Below are 22,402 nucleotides of genomic sequence, written 5' to 3' on the forward strand. Positions count from 1 at the left end.
AACAAATTAATCACTTCAGGCTAATTTTATCAAAAGTGAGTGGGTTGGAAATATGATAAATAAATAATAATATGTGTATGGGAAGCACTCGTATTAGATTTGGAGTGCTTGTAAAAACACTCGTGCTGAAAGAAATATGTGATTGGGAATATCATTTTTAGAACTGAATTCTCTCAACTTGTTTTACTTTGGTCTTATGTGTTGGGGTTCTCTTTTTTTGGCTGTCCAAAATTAGAAGTAAAAAGGATCTCCCAGATTAGTAGTGCATTTGAAAATAACCAAGCTCAGCAAGCACCAAGAACTCCACAATTCAACCCTGTGCTACAAATATTCTCTTTTGTTAAAACCAATCTGTTAAATCAGAGACAACCTACTTGTCCATTGAAATTGTCTGTCTCCATTGATGTAATTTGATGGGGCAGCATTCCCCATGAAGGAATATGTCCATGATTTTGGGTCCTCCTGGCTTTGGAGCTCCTAGTGAAATAGCAGGTAGAGGTACTGGCTGCTGTGTCAATTATAGCCCAGCTCGAGACATGCCGATCTTGCTGCAGCCTTCCTCATCATTAATTATTGCAATGCACCCTATGTCGAGTTGCCTTTAAAGTCCACTCAGAAGCTGCAGTTCGGACAGCTGTGTTGCGGTCAGTGTATTGGTTACCAGTAGGCTTTCAAATACACTTTAAAGAACTGGTGCTGGCCTATGAAGCAGGGGGCCCCAACCCCTGGTCCATGGACTGGCACCTGTCCGCGGCACACCAGAAACCAGGCCATGTAAAAAAGCAAAGCCCCATCCATGGGATGCAGGCAGCACATAAAACCACGCCCTTTCCGGTCTGCAGAAAAACCTCTCTCCATGGAACCGGTCCCTGGTGCCCAAAAGGTTGGGGGCTGCTGTTATAAAGCCCTTTTATATCTTGGTGCTAAGCAATCCAGAGGACAGACTTCTCCATTAGAATCAATTGGACCAATTCAGTCCAGCTGAGATAAGTGAGCGGCACCTCCCACTTTAGGATGGCGAAGGAACCTGTGTCTTGGAGATGCATCGGAATAACCTCCCAGTAGGAATAAGGTGGTCTCCCATTTCAGTTTCTTTCTGGAAGCAGCTCGAAATGGAGCTCTTCCGGAGGGCATTTGGCGATGTCACTTTGGCAGAGGTTTATTGATTGGTCCCTTTTTGTGTTTATACATTTCTTTATTTTATGTTTTTACTTTAATCGGAATGGTCATTTTAGTTGTAGTTGGGCATTCCATATCTGTTAATTTCTGGCAGCCCTTTGGGATTGGAGTGGGGCATAATAAATAATTATTTGTAGTAATATATATATATATATTATGCAGAACTTGGGAGGGGGGAATGGGTGAGAGAGGGAATGCTCCTTTAGCACAAGTTTCTCATTTAGTTTTATCTCAGCATGAAGGAATCTTGGCTTCCTCCTTGGACCTGCAATTCATTATCCATTAATGGGAGATTGCTGATGAATTTCAGCTCAATAATACGTTAGTGCTTTGTTGAATGTGGACTAGAGGGGATGTGGGTGGGTTTAAAATGAGTGCACCTTGCTTTATTCTTTTAATGCATTTTAGAATTCCCTCTACCAGGTTTGATCTGATATTACTTGTTTTATATTTTTGACTTTCTTAGCAAATAGGGTGTTGGCATTGCCTGGTCTGCTGCTGAGTAATGTGCCACCATTCATTCCATTGGGTATTGTCTTATTTCTCATTTTAGGGCACTAAGTAGAAATAATTGCATTGGTTATATATATATATATATATATATATATATATATATATATATATATATATATATATATATATATACACATTGTTTTTCAGTTACAAATATTTCTTTTCTTTGTAGGAAATAGTTCCTCAAGATGGAGGACGGGAAGCCTGTTTGGGCTCCACACCCAGCTGATGGGTTTCAAATGGGGAGCATTGTGGATATTGGACCTGACAGCTTAACTATTGAACCTGTAAATCAAAAAGGCAAGGTAGGTTTCTTCAAAAGGCAATTAGTTCTTGTAGAAATTGTTTTACTGAAAGAGAAGATGTTTGCAGGGAAACTAACACAAACTAAACTTAAAGAGAAGAGGAGGAAAGAATAAAAAGTGCAAGAAAAAAGTGAAAATATCACACACACACACACGCATGGACGCACACACACACATTCATACAGAGGTGGCTTCCAACCTTCATCACAATAAGTATAAACAAATCTAGGCTCTTTAGCCTCTATAAAGTTATGAACAAATATTTCTTCATCCCATAACCCATCCCTCGTCTGTAGACAAATGTATTAATTCTTTTTTGTACCATTGCATAAATTTCTTCCAGGCTATCATAAGCTTCTTTTGTTTAATAGCGATTAAACATTTTATAGAGCCAGTCTGATGTAGTGGTTAAACCACAGGTGTCAAACTCAATCATGTCAACATGATGTATTGTGACGTATTCTGACATTTTTTGCCTTTCCGGAGCCAGGGTGGGTGTGGCCTGCGAGTGACGCATCTGGCCCGTGGGCCACCAGTTTGACACCCCTAGGTTAAACCATGAGGCTAGAAACTAGGAGTCTGTGAGTTCTAGCACAAAGTCAGCAGGGTGACCTTGGGTCAATCACTTTATCTCAGTTCTAGGAAGGAGGCGGGGTAAACTACTTTTGTAAAACCTTGCCTGGAAAATTGCAGAGACTTGTCCCAAGATTCTCCAAGAATCAGACACGACCGTTTTTTTTTTTTACATTTAATACCACAGATATAAATGTAGATGCAGATCCGTGCTCAAGACATTTAAAATGAACAAACAACAAAATAATCATCACAATATAGCATGTTTGAGATTTTGCTATTTTACTTTGAAATATTACAATAGATTTCGTGCCCTAATATTTTTTCCTTCTGAAAAAAAAGTTTCTAAATATTAATGTCAATCTCATCTTCTCCACCCAAGAAAAAGAGAAGAATAAAGTTTTTACTGAAAACGTATACAGTATGCACATTCATTTTTATTTTTATTTTTTTTAAATTAAGAATACAGGGTAAATCGCTGTGGAGATTCTCAGTCATCCAGAACTGTTGAAGCTTCTTGGATGAGGAGCGAAATGTTTTCCTCAAGGAAAAAACATTCCAGTTGCCTTTTGTAAAAGAACCTTTGAGTTAAAAATACAGGATTCCCCATTAATCCTGTATTTAATGTGGTTGTCAATTCCAAATGTTGGGTTTAAAAAATATTGATTTTAAATAGGCTGTTATTCTCTCTTTAAAAAAAAATTAAAACATTTACACCTAATCTTACCCTCTGGAGAATTCATGGGTAAGTTGAAGATGTACAGATGAGACAACAGAAATTTTGTTATGCAAACAAAAGCATCTGCTTAACATTGAATGTTGCCCATTAAATGTTGTCTTAAGGGCTGATATTCTATGACTGGGTTTCTCTTTTATGTTTTGAAGCATTTGTGCAACAGTAAAACAACTTGTTCAAGAAACTTAAAATATCAATGAGCAGACAAAATGAAACTTATTAGTATCCTTTTTAGTAGAAAATGAAAAAAAATATGAACATCTCTAGGTGCAATTCATTCTGCTAAAGTATCAGTATTGTGACAGAAATAGGCTTGAAAATGTATTGGGTTATAAGGACTAAGTACAATAGGCTCATTAAGTGTTTTTTTTAAAAAAAATAATGTCCTCCCTAAGTTTGTGTGATTTGTTCTTGAGATGCAACATGGTTGCAAACATTAGAAAACTGAACAGGTTATGCATTTATCATGGTTGTGATTTATTTTGGTATTTTAAGTAACTCAGTGTCCAAAATCAAGGGGGTTTCCCTATGAAACAAGATTTTAAGTTGTCACAGTAGATATAGTTTATAAGGACTTATTGTTATTCTTGTGGCTAACTGTAACCAGCACATTGTGTAATCACATTAATTTATGCATAGAATCCTTTGGGAAGCTGAAGCTAAATGTGTAATTGTGACTGAAAACTGAAGCCATGCTTTGTTCATTTGTTTTTTTCCTTTCTTTATATTGTGATATCACATTTTGCCTTCCATTCCCCTCAGTAATGCTGTGGATGGCATGAAAATAATTGAATGCCCAGAGTTGTCACAAGAGCTCTAGACTAGCATTTTCTGACCTGATGTATTCCAGATATATTGTGAATGCAACTTCTTAAAAGCTCTGGAGAATCTGAGTTAAGGAAGATTATTACATATGTTACCGAGGGAATTATAAATTAGACTGCTATTTTCATTTACACATGATCATCTAGATCAGGGGTAGGCAACCTCAGCTCTTTCATGACTCATGGACTTCAACTCCCAGAATTCCTGAGTCAGCTGATTCAGGAATTCTGGGAGTTGAAGTCCATGAGTCATGAAAGAGCCGAGGTTGCCTACCCCTGATCTAGATACTAGAATGACATGTAGCCTGGTCCCTGTAGCCTGGTCCAAACCTAGGTGGACCTACTAAGTCAGGCATGTCAAAGCATCTGGCCCACGGGCCAGATGCGTCATGCCAAAACCGCGCCCACCCCATTGCCGGCAATGGGGAAAAAGTCGTGATGCCTTGTGCAACGTCACGTGACGTTGCAAGTTTGACATGCCTGTACTAAATGGTTACTTCTCTATGCTTTGTGATAGTAGACTAGTTAGTAATTTGAAGAGCTGGCCTCTTCTTTGAGAACGTCTGTGGAGAAGAGCTGAATTCTGTGATGAAATTAAGTAGAAAAAAAAAATCCACGCACTTGGTATACAAATCTAGGTTTCTTTAGAAGAAAGTGTTCTGTTTTGAATTTGTAAGAAAGAACTTAAAATAAATACATTTTAAAACTAATGCTCAAATTTTTGAACCTGATGAAATAGAGGGAAGTTTAATATGTAGGTCAAGAGGTGATGTTACAGACTTCCTCTCTGAGGAAAGTCTAGTGTTTCTCTAAAGAAGTAATCTCAACTATGGATAAAGAAGGTGATTTAGTAAATTTATAAAGTACTTTAAAATATAAAGCATTGGTATGCATGCTGAAGACATTATTCAAAGGTGGTATGAAAAAATAACATAAGACACAAAGAATATACAAGAATAGTAAAGAGCATAACATAACAAAGAATACTTAACAATACTGAAGAATAAAAGAAAGGCCTTAGGCCTTCAGGAAACTCTGACTGGCTTCTGACTAGCTTCTGTAAGTTCAAAATCATAATTGCTTTCAGTGTCCTCATTCCAGTTGATTTTGCCAAGGACAAGGAAGACAAATTTATCTTATCCTGTTCCTGGAATGGTCTGCCTATTCCTACCAAGGATAGAGCATCCCAAGGTTAAGGAGTATTTATTTATACCAGGTGGCTATAAGACCATCACAAGGTTTTAGGCTGAAGATGAGAAAGATTCGCTTATTGTAGACATGTGTCCTGGAGCAAGAGAAGCCAAAACAAAGTGTATAACCTTTTGGTGGGTAAAATGAATACTTGCTGAGTTCTGTATTGCATACTCAGCCATTATATAGCAATATAAAGTTTATTCATTTATTTATTAATCAAATGTATGTCGTTGCCCATCACACAAGGAGCTACTCTGGGTGGCATATAACAATCAAATAAAACAGCAAAAAAAATAATCATTATAAAAACATAAGAAGCCTTATTAAAAATTAGAATGTTATTATAAATTTAAAATGTACAAATGACATGAGAAACTGAATATATCAACCAAAGTGGAGCTATCTAAGCATGTCATCAATTTTCTAGGACCCTTAGGCCTGGTGACACAATTAGGTCTCGAGGGACTTCTGTATGATTAACGGGGATGGTGCTAACCTGTCTTTGGGGGGAGGAGAATGTTCCATAACACAAGCCCGCCTCTTGGGACCCACCAAATGTAAATCCCTCGCAGATGGTACCCACAACATGTCTTTTCTGCTAGATCTATTGGGATGTAATTGGGGCTGGTGTAATTGGGGAGAGGTGGTCCTACAGATAAGCATGAAACACCTTGAATCTGACCCGGAAGCAGACTGGCAGCTCATGAAACTCATGGAGGAGAGGTGTCACATGTGCTCTTCTAGAAGCACACTTAACTGCCCAGGCAGCTGCATTTTGCATCAGATGAATCTTCCGTATACTTGTCAAGGGCAGCCTTGTGTACAGTGCATTATAGTAGTCCAATATGGAGGTGACTAAGGCAAGTGTGATCAGACCCTCCCAGTCCAGGAAAGGGCGCAGTTGGCATACCACACGAAGCTGTGCAATGGCCCTCCCAGCCATGACTGCCTCCTAATTTTGTTGAGTAGGAGTCGTACGTCTAGAAGGACCCCCAGGTTGTACACTGGGTCTCTGTAAGAGAGAACTGAGAGGCAGAGTGGTGCAGGGGTTAAAACCCAGGTTCAAGTCTTCTCTTAGCCACAGAAACTCTTGGCGTGGCTGCTGCCTTCCTCTCACCCCACCCTACGGCCTAGATTGCTGCTATGGGAAATGTTTGCAGGAGGGAGCGCTGTTTATACTACCTTGACCTCCTGAGGGGAAAAAGTGAGATATAAATCAAATAAATATTCCCAATACAGGAATCCTTATTTCCTAATGCTGGTTATAATTGTCCAATTTCCTGGTCTAAAAAGATGAGGCTGCTTTTGGCTCATGAATTTTGCACATGCTTGTTTGGATCAGATCTGGAACCTCATCTGCACAAGCCGCTTCAAATTTCTTCCGATGGAAGGTGATACTACTTTTTACAAAAGGTCGTTGTCCCCAGTGTAGAGAATGATAGGCAGCTGTTTGAATTCAGGAGCTGACCGAGGATTACTGATGGTTGGGTTTGGTTGGGTTCAAGGAGGATAAATGATCCTATAAGGCACTGAGTAGGACAGTGGTTTCTTGGAGCTGCAGCTTCCTGCATCGTGCAGAAGAGAGAGACTAATGAGAATTAGGTTTTTCAGGCAGGAGAAGGGACCGTTCCTGGATGGGGAACAGCTGCTGGGAGTCCATCAAAGTTTTAAAATCTGAATTAGATGTACAGGTTTATATTATCCTTTCCATTGGTTCCCATCTTATAAATGGTGGTAAACTCTCATGAAACTTCAGGGTTAGACACATCTCTGAATTACACACAGAGGGAAATTGAGATAGGTTCTCGGCACTTGATTATAACAGCCAGGAAATCAAGACAGGGTCATTTGGTTCTCCTGGTTTAATAAGGACTAGAGAAATGTGGCACTTTTCAGATTCCTAGCAGGGTTGGATGAGAACGGAGGGGTGCAAAGGATATTCAGAGTCCCAGGAGTCTCTAGTTTCTGATAATTTCTCTGCATTAGGTATGTACTCCTAAATTCTGAATCACTAGTGGTATAACTACTTTATTTGTACTTTTAAAAATACATATGTACATAGTACATGCTGTGTCAATTTGGCCACATTTACAAAAGTAAGGGTGTGAGTTCTAGTGGTGGAGGCACCAGCTAGAAACAGAGAGACTGTGAGTTCTAGTCCCTCCTTAGGCATAAAAGCCAGCTTGTGCCAGTGACTTCCTTTCAGCCAACCCACCTCATAGGGTTGTAGTTGAGGGGAAAAATAGAAGGATTTCTGCCTTGAGTTACTTATTAAAAAACAATAAATGTGAGATACTGTATAAATAAAAGAATCTTACATTGTTTCTCAGACTTTTAACTAAGATCAAGGGGAGTGATTGGATCAGACAGCACTGTTACCTTGCCAGAAGCTTGAAATTCTGACTGGAGCATTTGTCTCCAATCAGCTAATCTTAAATATACTACTGATTTGGACTCTTGGTGACCATAAGCCTTGGAGCAGTTAAGAACGAGTTAAAAACAGTATTGCTGAGTGAGAATAAAGTCGAAACTCAGTTAGTACTCAGTAGTGATTTATGTGGTAAGTTTCAGAGGTTTGTGCAATACTGTGTGCTAGTATTTATAGTCACAGCAAGTGGTATTACTTGACTGACTTTCTGGGCTTGAAGGTTGAGCCTAGCTATACTTGGATGGGAGACCACAAGGAAATCCTAGGGCAGTGGGTTCAACTGAGAAGTGAATTATCTTTGTAGAAGACGCCATTGGCAAACCAATTTGCATCATCACCAAAAACCATACATGGAAACGTTCAGATGATCACCAGGAGTCAAGTGCAGCTCAGAGACTTTGTCTTTTCTTTTATTTGTTACTTAAGGTGATTTGCCAAACTTCATCAAGCAGCAAAGTACTTTCTCTTGATCATAAATGCAGTGTTCCATAGGCTTGCCAGCTCTTACTTTTATATTTCACTTGCAACTTCCGAAAATGCATGGTTGCATTTCCTGCATTAGAGCCATGGTGGCGCAGTGGTTAGAAAGCAGTATTGCAGGCTAATTCTGCCGACTGCCAGGAGTTCGATCCTCATGGGCTCAAGGTTGACTCAGCCTTCCTGTTCTGAACCAGCCCTCTTCTATCAAACCCCTATTCAAAAGAAGAGACTGGAGAGCGTCCAAGGCTAAAAGGCTTCTGCCAAGATTTAATTACGCAGTTAACAAAAACACTAGAGCTTGTCTTCTCAAGCGGAAAAGTTGCTTTCAGCAACCAGCCCCTCCCCAAACACTCCTTTTATAGAGAGCTCAGGGCGTGGTCTCCCTGTGCCTCCTCCCGAGGAGTCCCATAGCCTTTCTTTGTTTGTTCCTGCTCGACTGCCTCCTGCGTCGGGCGTCCTTGAACAGGGCCAGCTGTGGGTCATCATCCTCCGCACTCTCGGGCTCACGCAGCTGAGAAGAGGTCCCCGGCTGAGGACTCTGCAAAGCCTCCAAACCATCATCAGCCGGTTCGTCTCCCTCCTCCCCCTCATCTGAGTCCTCCGATACATCGGAGCCGACTGTCGGACCCACAGACTGGCCCTGAGTCACAACACTTCCATCCTTCCGAGCTCGGTAAAATGAGGACCCAGATTGTTGAGGACAATGTGCTGACTCTGTAAAACGGCTTCGAGAGGGCTGTAGAGCACTGTGAAGCGGTAAATAGGTCTAAGTGCTATTGCAATATCTTTGCAGGAAAACTGAGCTATTATGCACGAAACTTGCCTTCCTGCAGATTTACACGAAGGTCCTTGCTTGTGTATTACTTCCACTAATAAGGTTTTCTTCAATTTCTCACAGAAACCAATGACTTACATCTTCTTTTCTTTGCCAGACCTTTTTTGCTGCTATCAACCAAGTCTTTCCTGCAGAGGAGGACATTAAGAAGGAAGTGGAGGATAATTGTAAGTGAGCCATGTAAACGTTATATGAGGTGGCAGGGGTTCTGTGCCGATTGAGGCTGCCAAAAGCACAGCTGCTTGCCTCAACCTGGGCCCTTCGCAAATGAATGAGTGTCGCCAGGGGATGTTTTTCAGAAGGGAACCCCTGGGTGATTGGTTTGGCCTTTTGTGTATTTAGAGCAGGGGTCCTCAAACCTCGGGGACCACCTGCTGCCGGCGTCAACCCCCCTCCGCCCTGTGCGTTCCCACAGAGAGGGCCTCCTCAGGGTGCCTCCAGTCAGAGAATGCCGGCTGGTGGCCCCCAGGGGGAGGGCCTTCTCTGTGGGCGCCCCGGCCTTATGGAATGAACTGCCGGTGGAGCTCCGGATGGCACCGGATCTCCGCTCCTTCCGGCGCGGGTTAAAGACCCACCTGTTTGAACAAGCTGGCCTGGCCTGATGGGGAGTTAATTTGGGTTTTTAAATATTTGTATATTTTACTGTTTTATCTTGGGCATTAATTTAATTCTATTTTAACTTTTGTAGTTTTGTACTTTTATTATCTGCCCTGTTCACCGCCCTGAGTCCCTAGGGAGAAGGGCGGTATAAAAATTTAATATAAAAAAAAAAAAAAAACTCGGCCACGTTAAGACTTGTGGACTTCAACTCCCAGAATTCCCCACAAGTCTTAACGTGGCCGAGTTTGAGGACCCCTGATTTAGAGGATGCCATTTGAAACATGTTGAGTCTGAATGAAGAATGTTACTGAAGTGGTGGCAGGAGTCGCATTGTTGGATTAGCCTTAACTATGACTAGAGCCAGTATGGTGTAGTCATTGAGCTGTGGTGGCGCGGTGCAGTAATGCAGGCTAACTCACTGCTCACTCCAGGAGTTTGATTCTGAACAGCTCAAGGTTGACTCAACCTTCCATCCTTCTGAGGTCAGTAAAATGAGGACCCAGATTAGATTGTTGGGGACAATATGCTGACTCTGTAAATCGCTTAGAGAGGGATGTAAAGCACTGTGAAGCAGGACATAAGTCTAAGTGCTATTGCTGTCAGGGACGCCATTGGTACTAGTCTTGCCTTATGCACAAAGCCAGCTGAGCGACCTCGGGGCACTCACTTTCTCTCAGCCTCAGTAAAGGAGGCAAGGGCAAATCACTTCTGGAAAAAGAAAAACCTTGCTAGGAAAACTACAGGAGTCTCCCAGAATTGGATACGATTGAACAGAAGGAAGAAAAAAAATGACTCTGGATTTTTTTCTATAATTCTCTAGCCCTGCCATAGATCCTTGAGCCCTTATGTCACCTCCTCTAAGTCTGCCACAGATTTCTTTCAGGAAAAGTGGTAGGATATGTGGTACTTGCGAAACTATTGTTGTGCTTTCGTTGTAGGTTCACTAATGTATTTAAATGAAGCTACCCTCTTACACAATATAAGAGTTCGCTACAGCAAGGATAGAATTTATGTAAGTATCACCTTAGCTTGTGAAAAATATGGTGGGTTTTTTTTGTCAGAAAGTGAACTATGAAATATGTATTGTTTATTTGGTCAATGACCAGTGAAGATTTTTGAAAAATACAACACCAAAATACTCAGATGAGATAAAATACTATCATAACAAAAATAAAATAACATAAAAATGTGACACAAACTACCATATTGGTGCATTAATTACTATGCAGGTGTAAATCTAAAATATTAAAGTCTACAAAGTAAAATATATCATCTAAAAACAAAATGGCTAGGATGCGTTAAACCTAAAATGATAAAACAGAAGTGATTATTTCTATAACCAGTTATGCCTTATTTTCGGTGGCAACACAGAATTTGACTACTGCACAAAAGATTGTGAATCTTCTAGAAGATGGTTCCCCTAGAAATTGTCTGGTCTCCCTGGAAATGTTCATAGTAGAAGTAGAATATAAGCAGATCTGACTTCCCTGTAGAATTTACAGTGCAAATACATGCAAAATGGCTTTGATCTCTTGTGTCGCCTCATGAGCAGGCATGCTCAGTTAATGGACTTTAGAGTATCTGCCTTGCAGCAGTGCGGATGGAAAGATGTTATGCCTGCTTTGAAAAATCAGCTTGGGGAAAGTTAGATTTGGTAGATATCTTCCAAGTGCTCCTATTTATTCAATTTCACCATGTTAGGGCAGCCTGTTAGCATCAGTCTGAAACTCCATATCCTCTTTATTGTTTGGCTGAGCAGAGTTGTTTGGTGTGGTCATATCCTAAAGAAATTAGGAACGGTGCAGAAAGCCCATATAACATCTAATCCTGCTCTACAGTCTGTTTCCAGGGAGAAGGAAAATCATCTATTAAAACTAGTGTCAGTTCAGCTGGAAGATTTGGATTTTCAGCCAGTAATGTATCCTCTTCCTCCAAGCCCTTATCTGGTTGCAAGCATTCCTGTCTCAAGCCTTAACTGGGCGTTTGCTGTCCTTGGGCCTGTAATTTGGCCTCAAGTGTTTTAATACTGCAGGGATTCATTGTCCTGCACCAAGTATAAAAGAAGTGCTTAATTGCCCTTTTAGACCTAAATTAGTTTCACTATGTGATTCTGGTACATGTTTCAAATGTCTTTAGAGCGGAAAACCTCTCCGAGGTGTTTCCATACAGTATTTCTATACAGTTTCCTGCTCTGATTTCTGTCTTTCTATTTTCCAGGCAAGGGGTCTTCAAACTTGGCCCTTTTATGACTTGTGGACTTCAACTCCCAGAATTCCTCAGCTAGGCACGCTGGCTGAGGAATTTTGGGAGTTGAAGTCCACAAGTCATAAAAGGGCCAGGTTTGAAGACCCCTGCTCCAGGCTGTTGGGGGCCTCTCTTAGCAAAGACCAGAATTTTAGATTTTTCAAAATGGGAACCAGGTGAACTGTAGTACCAAAATATTATTGTTATCGCTCTTTCCAGCCCTAGGGGGAATTGTGAAATTATACAGTAGTGGCATAAACGGTGTAGAGGAGTATAGGATTATTAAGAAGGTGCAAATTGATGTACAATTTGAAAAAAGAGGGGAGAAGAATATGTCTCTGTTGGAGTCCTTTCTGAACTACTGTGCTAGAGAAGGGACCCTTGGGGATTGTATTTCATTCTTAAGATTGTGTTGGAATATAATTTCTGTATTAGAAAGAGCTGGTACCTGTCAAGAGTTTCCCCCCCCCCAAGGCTATTCCTGGAAGTTGTGTCTAAGGCATGTTTAAAATCTAGAAAGGCCACAAAGAGGATGGATTTCTTTCTTTTTTTTTGACAATTATATCTTTCTGCAAGATGATAGAGCACCAGAATGAGGTCTGTTGTTGACCTCCCTTCTCTGAATCCTGCCTGCTCCTCTTGGATTATCCCCCATGTCTCTATCCAGTCTTGGAATTTGTGATTAACTGCTTAGCATATAATTTGCTAACCACACTCAAAAGGCTGATTGGCCTACGTAACGGCATGAATCATTCTTATTGTTCTTATTATAAATTGGGCCAATTATTCCCAGGCTCCAATGTTTTGGAACATAGCTAGTCTTATCTATGCATATAAACAAGGATGCTGATCTGTGAATGTAAACACGGAGGCTAGTAGAGACACCCACCAGCTGGGAATCTGGTTTTAGTATGGAATCATTACAGACAGAATATAATCAACACCTGGAGCCTTATGTTCTTCAGGGATGAGTTAAGGGTTACCTCTTGTACAGAGCCAGGGGGCCAATTTTAAACTTGTCAGGTCGATTTCTTTCTCATTTATGTTACTACCAAGGATCATGTACAACCTTCTGAAATATTCCACCCAAGCTTGAATTGACTGGGGAGATGAGCTGGGCTGGGCTACTGGTTTTCCTAGTCCTCGAGTAGTTTGCCAGAAGAGGGAAGAATCTTTCTTCTTGACTGATTGAATTAGTTTCTGCCAGGTCTCCTTCCTTGCCAGTTTTTTCCTATAGGATTTATTTTATTTATTTTATTTTATTAAACTTATATACCGCCCTTCTCCCGTAGGACTCAGGGCGGTTCACAAGGTTTTTTAAAACAATACAACAAATTACATAGATTAAAAACAATTAAAATGATTAAACTAACCTTGAAACTAAAAACCCCAATAACAATTAAAATACAATTAAAACCCCAGTTAATATTCTCAGTCCAGGCCAGAAAGCTCGAAGAGTCCCGGTGGAATGAGCGAAGGTCAGGGGAAGTCCTAAGCTCTACAGGTAGCTGGTTCCAAAGGGCCGGTGCACCCACAGAGAAGGCCCTCCCCCTGGGTATTGTCTGCCGGCAATCTTTTACCGGCGGTACCCTGAGAAGACCCTCCCTGTGGGAGCGCACAGGATAAAGGGAGCTTGATGCCGGCAGCAGGTGTTCCCTCAGATAACCCGGACCCAAGCCATTTAGGGCTTTATAGGTCATCACCAGCACCTTGAATCTCACCCGGAGGGCAACCGGAAGCCAATGCAGCTCACGGAGTAGAGGTGTTACATAGGAGTATCGGGAAACCCCCATCACAACCTGCACGGCTGCATTCTGCACCAGCTGAAGCCTCCGAGTGGTCCTCAAGGGCAGCCCCATGTAGAAAGCGTTGCAGTAGTCCAATCGGGAGGTCACGAGTGCATGAGTGACTGTGCGCAGGGCATCTCGGTTGAGGTAGGGCCGCAACTGGCATACCAGGCGAACCTGGGCAAAGGCCCCCCTGGTCACAGCTCCTATATGGTCTTCAAAACTGAGCCGCGAATCCAGGAGGACACCCAAGTTGCGAGCCCTATCGACGGGGGGTAACACCTCACCCCCCATCATTAAAGATGGAATGGTTAGTCCGAGATGCCAGTATGCACAGTCACTCAGTCTTGGCCTGATTGAGACGAAGCCTGTTTCTCCCCATCCAGACCTGGACCGCCTCCAGGCAACGAGACATCACGGTGACTAACTAGACTAAACTATCAAGCCTTTAAATTGCTCTTTCTGTACTGTACAATCTGCTTTATGACATGATCTTTTCAACTGTGCAAAATCCCGATAGCAAACCATTTTGGTTGTTACACCCAGTTACCGGATTGTTTCTTTGTCAAAAGCAGATTTCACACTAAAAATTAACAGAACATACAAGTATGGTTTTTGAGACTTGTTCTCTAGTAGCTATGCACAGATTTCTAAGGTTTCTGAGGCTGCTAGCTATTTAGTGACTACTTTTCTAGTTTAATGAAGAGAAGGACGAGGGGTGACATGATAGCAGTGTTCCAATATCTCAGGGGCTGCCACAGAGAAGAGGGAGTCAAGCTATTCTCCAAAGCACCTGAAAGCAAGACAAGAAGCAACGGATGGAAACTAGTCAAGGAGAGAAGCAATCTAGAACTAAGGAGAAACTTCCTGACAGTTAGAACAACTAACCAGTGGAACAATCTGCCTCCAGAAGCGGTGAATGCTCCAACACAGGAAGTATTTTAGAAGAGACTGGACAGCCATTTGTCTTGAAATGGTATAGGGTTTCCTGCCTGAGCAGGGGGTTGGACTAGATGACCTCCAAGGTCCCTTCCAACTTTACTATTATGATTATGATTACTTTCCTTCCATCCATTGTCACAAAACAATTTGGGGAAAAATTACTTTGAACATTCATTTGGTGAGTGGAAGTAATTCATTTTAAAAAACCCCTATGTCATTGCTTAACTGATTAAGAAACAGGACAGCTGTATAACCACTAGACTGATTTTTCACTCTAGCGTTCAGTTTTTATTAAATACATCTACTCAAATTGTGCACGCACATAAGGCGTAACTCATCCTTACATGCAATTCTTTTAGAGGCGCAGTACATTAAAAAGGAAAAGATGCATGCTTGTTTTCCCTTCTGTCAAATGAAGAATCCCATATCACCTCTGATGCGTCCCAGCTCAAACAGCCAGCTTAATATTTTATGGGGCTATTAGATTGCCTGATCATATGTAACAAATTCTGTCTAAATTACACATGGTCCCTGCATCTGCTTTGACAAATGCCAGCTGGGAAATAGAACGAGAAAACTTCTGAAAGATGTCAGAAGCAGGGATACAATTATGCTAAAATTTGTTTTTTCTAATCCTGCCTCTTAAATTCTGCATAGGGCCATTACTCGTTGTTGTTGTTTTTGTAAAGTAAAATAAGTCAGTCTAAAATATGTGTAATTTTGTGTTGATCATAATTTTAAGTTACATGCAATAATATTTCATCCTTGAAAAATGAGCAGAAGTGCTAAAGATTCTTTGTGTGAAAATAATTTTGCTACTGATTAATTTGTAATCGATTTGCCTGTATTGCACTTAATTGTAAGCATGCACTACATAAAAATCACAACTACTAGTACTGATAGTAATTTATTTAAAAGGTTTACAAAACATACCCTTATATATTCGGTGGCATTTTGCACTGTAACTTATCAGCACAAGGAAAGATGCTGTTTAAAATTATTAAACCAATATTACAATAATAAAATAAAAATTGTAACTGGGATTTGGTTCTGACTTCAAGACATTGACCTTGGAAATCCCTCAGAAGTCTGCCCCACGCCCATCGGTAACAGGCCTCCAAAGTTTACAAACAGAAATTCCAAAATCATGTGATTATAACACATTTTGTTGTGGGTTTTCTTTCCAGACTTATGTAGCTAACATCCTGATAGCAGTGAATCCTTACTTTGATATACCAAAACTTTATTCATTAGATGTTATTAAAAAGTATCAAGGCAAATCACTAGGGACGCTGCCGCCTCACGTCTATGCAATTGGTAAGGAACAGATTTCTCTGACTTCCAAATGTGTCAGTATTTTTTATTTTCTGTAGCTTTTATATTGTGTATGATGCTCTTACCTCTTGCTTTTTTACACTGATAAAAATAAGGCAAGATGCTGGAACTGGTGCAGTCGATCCGTATGATTGTGAACAAGTTGTTTGCTTGGATCACAGTTTGCTTTTAAAACTCCAATCTATATGTATTTTACCGTAGTTATTTTTAGGAGAGTAAGGTGTCCCTGTGGGTTTTTACTCCGCCAGTTGTGACCAACTTTAGGGGGCGGTGCTCATCTCTGTTTCTTGAACCAGTGCTGTCCAGAGATGTTTCTGCAGTCATGTGGCCAGCGTCACATCACACTGCAGCACAGAGTGTATGGCGAAACACAGAGTATTTTCACTTTCCCGCATGCTTACATGTGGTACCTATTCGTCTACTTGCATTTACATGCTTTCGAACTGCTAGCTTGGCAGGAGTTGACGCAAGTGATGAGAATTCACTCTGTCTTATGGCGCTTGGGTCTTGAACTGCCGAGCTATAGACCTTTAACTTTCTAAGTAAGACTCAGTGTCTTAAGGAGAGTGCTGTGGTAATACCGAACAGGTAGTCTTGACGTATGATCACAATTGAGCCCCAAATTTTTGTTGCTAAGCAAGACAGTTATTAAGTGAGTTTTGCCCCATTTTACAACCGTTTTTTTGGCCACAGTTCTTAGTAAAGGATCCGGCTTCCCTATTGATTTTGCTTGTCAGGAAGTTAAAGCAAATGATTGATCACATGACCTCGGGGCAGTGTAACCATCAAAAATATGGCCAGTTGCCAGGTGTCCTAATTTTGATCACATGACCATGGAGATGCTACAATGGTCATAAGTATGAAAAATGGGCATATAGTCACTTTTTCCAGTGCCTTTGTAACTTTGAACGGTCACTGAACGAATGATTGTAACTTGAGGACTACCTATATAGTACCAGCATTTTAAGCAGATCTTTTGTGGCACTGTTTTTCTTTTCATTCAAGAAATATAGGTAGCTGCAGACTGGAAATAGAAAATATATTTATTTTTGTGTTTCAAACGTTTACATAGAATAATACAGCGCTTCCCAAACTAATGCAAATATTGATCTCTGCTCTGTCGGAAACTCACTTTGTTGTCCTTTTCAATGTTTGCTTCAGCTGATAAAGCCTTCCGCGACATGAAAGTGCTCAAGATGAGTCAGTCGATCATTGTGTCTGGTGAATCGGGAGCTGGCAAGACAGAAAATACTAAATTTGTTTTACGGTTTGTATCTTCAGCTGAAAGTGTTTCAATTGAATGAGTCATGAGTGAAGCGCGGTCATTTTAATCCAAAGATCTTGAACTCATAATGGGTGTTCTTCCAATACTGAAAACACTTGTGAATGAAATGTGAACAAATTTTAAATCTAAAGAAGTCCTATAACAGAGTTTACAAAGGCTTGTTTGTTTACTTCAAGAATTTATGTGGCCGTACAACTCAACCGGTGTGACTCTGCGGAGATTAATAAGCCCTAAACATGGAATAAAACCAATCATCCATCCATTAAAAGATATGTCAGATGTGACTTCAGTCAATGGTAAATTTAATGGAATAGGCTAAAAACATCCGACAGGAATGTTCCCTAAGCCCAGAAGAAAACAGCCATATCTTGGATCAGTTTTCTAAAGACTAGCAGACCTCTCTTAGGGATATCTTGTTTCCAGACTTTTTCAGGGCCCTTAACCAATACAGAATAATACAAAAGCTACACTGCTCTATTAATTTCTTTCACTTGTATTACACTTAAAACCACTCTTGGATCGGAACACGGAACATTCTGGAGAAGAGTAGGGAGCTCAGAACAAGTCACAGCAGGCATATCCCAAAAGCAACACCGTCTCCTGCCTATAAAAGGACAAAATATTAATAATAATAACAATTTCCTCAGTTTCCTAAGCCGGTTTAGTGCTTAAGGCACCAGGTTAGGAAGCAAGAAAGCTTGAATTCAAGTTCTGCCTTAGCCACAAAAGCCAGGTAGGTGACCTTGGCCCAGTCAGTCTCTCACTCAGCCTAACACACTTCACAGGGTTGTTGTGGGGAAACTAGAAAGAGGAAGGTGTATTGGATATGTTCACCACTTTGAGTTATTTGTAAGAATAATAAAAAGGTGGGATACAAATAAATAAATTTGTATACAGCTCATTTAACTACAAGTATGCTTTATGATTAAAAGTTGAATAAAGACCCTAACAAAAATCGCTAACTGTTTTTTTTTCTTTATAGGTATTTGACTGAATCTTATGGTAGCGGACAAGATATTGATGACAGGATTGTAGAAGGTATTCATATATATATATTTATATTAATTGTGGCTAGTTAAGGAGTAAGCATTTTATGCACTTCATTTCTTTAAGTGAAAGGCTGCAGTGGTGTGTGATATCTCTCATTGGGCTCTGAAGGAAGTAGATGCACCGTTGGGTTGCATCTAGCTAGAAAAACAAGATTCAGGATTTTGGTGCTATAAAATATCAGTGCAGGATTGTTCCTGTGTGATCTGTTTGAAGATAGGGAGTTCAAAAGGTAGTAATAAGGAATCTATTGAAGAAGAGAGGGCGTATAATGTTACTTTTCTTGAAGATGAGAATTGCTATTGCATTTTGGAGGATGGGGTGGGGAGATAGATTTAATATTTTTTTCTTTTCCTTTTAAAAAGTATTAGCCTTCTTCTGTGGTTTACGATGCCATTTTTGTAAGCTTTCTGTCTCAGAACAGCAGGAAATCACACTATTGATTTTTTATGATTGCATTGGAATGGACTCCGGGGACCACAAAAACAGTTTGGGAATCTCTGATTACACATCCCCGAAATCTGGTGTCTAGTTCCATCAGAAAATAGAGGCCAGCATAAGGAGATCATGTTTTCAGGGCAATGAATGCAACCATTGCTGGAAGACGTTTGCCAGCACATTTTTCAATGTGGTCCCAGTTTTATTGTGGAATGAGGAGCGTGGTGAATCAGGTGACCCCTGGAGACATCTAGAAAGTTTTTGTGTCAAGTCTTTGGCACAAGTGTGCAGAAACAGAAGCTTTTTTTCTGAACTTAAAGGCACGTTTTGTACCCAATTCTCTTAGAAGTCTTTTCCGTGTGTTGAATGTATTTGTGGATGTGCGGTATTAGAACAGTTTCTAATACAAAGAGGTCCAAGAAGCATGGAGCTGTTTGTGATTTCTTTGAAGAAGCTATTTGAAATGGGACTTCGTTCAGAAAGCACTGATCTTTGTGGCTTACTTTGGGATCAGAAGCAGGATGTTAACAATAGCTTATTTCAATTTGCTTTCGGGTATCAAGACCTTAAAAGAACGGAAGCTATATAATAAAGGAGGAAAGAATTCTATCACTTTTTCCTTCCCTTATGGCACCACAATTCTTTACTTTGTGACAGAGTAAATACATTCTTTCCAAAGTATTTAGTTCGGCTATTATTAAACTGTACCGGAGGTTACAGTTGAATGAATGATCGGCGTGTGGGTTCACATACACGAGTGGGGTGTGTGTTTGTGTGTTCAGATGAATGAGTGGAAAATTCATGTGTAGGCTTGCTTGAAAAATGCAAAGTCTATGATATGTTCCCTTGCCCTGTGGCAAGATGCATTGAGGCTACCAAGGGCTACTGTAGCCTGAATAGTCCTAACTTTGACGGATTTCATATTGCAAAGCAGTGCTTCTAGTGAAATAATTGAGAATGATATTGCTTAATTACAGCGGAATATATAAGTATCCCATTATCCATGGCACCTATGAAAGTGGCTGACCATTGGACATAATGTCTGAAGCTGCATTCCCAACACTGGTACCCGTAGGTATTTCATTTGGGGGATGGGGAAGCTTGAAATAAATGCCTTATTCAGGTCATCTGCTTTTAATACACATTTGCTCCCATTTTTGTTTTAAGCACATCTTAACCTGCATGGGTGCATTATTACTACAGAAGGACGTACTCATCAAGCCTTTTTGTAGTGTGTGTATATATGTGTTTGTACCTGTAACCATTGAATCTTTGTTTCAGTTTTGTGCATTTTCCTGACAGGTTAGATAGTTTGAAAGGTCACTTCCCAACTCAAACTGTTTTAACTGAAACAGACAATCAACACCCACACACAAAACCTCCCCCCACCCCAGGAAGCTGTGTTTATCTGTGTGATACGCAAATTCAGTAATAGTTTGGATTTTTTGACAAATCTCCTTAACGACCAATTCCTTTCCTAATATTATGTCAGTTACATAATACTACGTGTCTTCCCCCTCAAGGTCCCATCACACTTGGGATTAAAAGAATATTAGATCGGTTTTGAGTTGAAAATCAAACATTACATAGTCCTCTAGTTCCCAAATGAAAAAAAAAAACACGAGAATGGCAGAATTGTTTATTTAAGAAGGGTAGCTAAATAGATTTCTATTGCCACTATGGCAAAATGTAGATAGCCCTCAACTCACAACCATTTCTAATGAAGGAGAATATTTATAGCTCAGGTTTGAAATGAGGGGTCCTTGGTGATCTCTGAGCTTGCTTGCTTTCTTGCAGATGTTTCATTACCTTAACTAGGTAACATCATCAGTGCTAATAAGGAGTGCGGTTTGCTGTCAGTTTGACAGGCAAGACCCCAGAATGTAAACTGACAGCAAACCGCACTCCTTACTAGCACTGATGATGTTACCTACTTAGGGTAATGAAATGTATGCAGGAAAACAAGCAAACTCAGAGAGCGCCAAGGACCCCTCATTACAAACATTTGTTTAGCAGCTGTTCCACGTTACAGTGGCACTGAAAGAAGTGACTGATGTCAGTCCTTGCATTTATGCTTATTACAGCATCCCATGGTCAAGCAATCCAAAATTGGGTCCTTGGCAACCAGCATGTATTTACCATGCTTTCAGGGTCCTGGAATCATGCGATCGCCACTGGCAACCTTTCCATCCGGCTTCTGACAAGCAAAGTCGGTGGGGGAAGCTGGATTTGATTAAACGATTCGCTTAACAACTGCAGCGATTTGCTAAACAACCATGGTAAATTGTAAAATTGGGGGTGACTCACTTATCAGCTTCCTTGCTTAGCAGTGGAATTGCGGTCCCCATTGTGGTTATAACTTGAAGACTCCCCATATAACTGTTTCCGCAGTCTGCTTAATAAAATGCCTGATAGTAGTTCATAGAGGCAGTTTTGATGGCAATGAACAGTCTTGGTGGGTTAGTTTGATCATTTGTAGCTCCTATCAGCCTTCTCCGATCTGCCATCTCCAATTGTCTTGGGTCTCCAGAATTTCCAGGTATTTTAGTGAGGGGTGCTGGCTGGGAATTATGGGAGTTTTAGCTACAGTGGTTCTGGAGAGGGTCACAAAGGTGGGCTCATACCCCTCATACACTAGTTTACATACGTTCTGTAGAAGTCTCCCTTCCTTGCGGTAGCTAAAGCAAATAAAATTACCACGTCCTTAAGCTTATCAGTGTTTGTTTTAGTGGCTCACTTGCAAGCATGCTTGCTTAAGAATACTCTTGTCTTTTGCTGCTGAGCGATGTGGGGACTAAGCTGAATCAGCATAGTCTGGATAGGCTCCAGGCATTTGCTGGTTCTAGGGCCACTGGCTATATCTGTGTCTTGTGGCTGCAGCACCAAAGGTTCACAGCTATCTTCTTCTCCAACATCTGGCAATTTCCTTGGTCTAGGAGGTCACAGGACCCAAGGCTAATTTAGTATCATCTTCTGCTCTCCAGAACAGGGAAATGTATGTGCTTTGCAATTTGTCTCTAGTTGCATTGACCAGATTATTACATGTGGATTATTTTGTTGTTGTTTTCTGCTTCATTTTTGGGCATCCCCAATATGCATGTTCTCTGGCCCATTGCCAATATCTTAACCACCTTTTTGAATTTTTGCTTGAACTGTACATTGAATCAAGTAGGGTTGGTTTATTGCATGCACATATGTTGATGGAATATGTATTTTGAGATAATCTAGCATTATTTTATTAACACAGAAGAGTTAACATGGAGCTATTTAATGCACTTCCAGACAACTCAGTTTGATTTAACATTAGGTTTATTAGGAAAATATTTAATGAAGTGAAACATTGACAGCTGTTAAAATACTTTGTGAAATTTCACAACTAGAAACTAGAAGACCTCCAAGGTTCCTTCCAACTATTCTGTTCTGTTCTGTTCTGTTCTACTCTACTCTACTCTACTCTACTCTACTCTACTCTACTCTACTCTACTCTGATACAGCAAAGGGTAATATTTAAGTGGAAGAATTTCTATGAAGACTGTACAGTAATTGGAACCCAAACTGCTGCATTAGGTGCCCTCACGTAGTGAGAACAGAGAGTCTTCTTCCCTTTAAGATTTGAGGCTTTAATTGACTGATACTCGGTGCTAACTAACTTTAGCT

General features: G+C 40.6%; 1 protein-coding gene across 5 annotated transcripts in view; it reads left to right on the forward strand.

Annotated features, from left to right (window-relative positions):
• Positions 1–22,402, forward strand: part of MYO6 (myosin VI) — a 112,958-nt gene that overhangs the window by 29,200 nt on the left and 61,356 nt on the right. For all 5 annotated transcript variants that reach the window (XR_014494164.1, XR_014494165.1, XM_083376975.1 and 2 more), the window contains exons 2-7: positions 1,865–1,997; positions 9,165–9,234; positions 10,606–10,679; positions 15,828–15,957; positions 17,137–17,242; positions 18,243–18,298. Coding sequence is in view for 3 of the 5 variants with exons in the window: in XM_083376975.1 (XP_083233101.1) it covers positions 1,881–1,997; positions 9,165–9,234; positions 10,606–10,679; positions 15,828–15,957; positions 17,137–17,242; positions 18,243–18,298 (553 nt within the window). In the remaining 2 variants the exon portion in view is untranslated. The remainder of the gene's footprint in view (positions 1–1,864; positions 1,998–9,164; positions 9,235–10,605; positions 10,680–15,827; positions 15,958–17,136; positions 17,243–18,242; positions 18,299–22,402) is intronic.

This window comes from Vipera ursinii (genome assembly GCF_947247035.1).
Source record: "Vipera ursinii genome assembly, chromosome: 1".
Lineage (NCBI taxonomy): Eukaryota > Metazoa > Chordata > Lepidosauria > Squamata > Viperidae > Vipera > Vipera ursinii.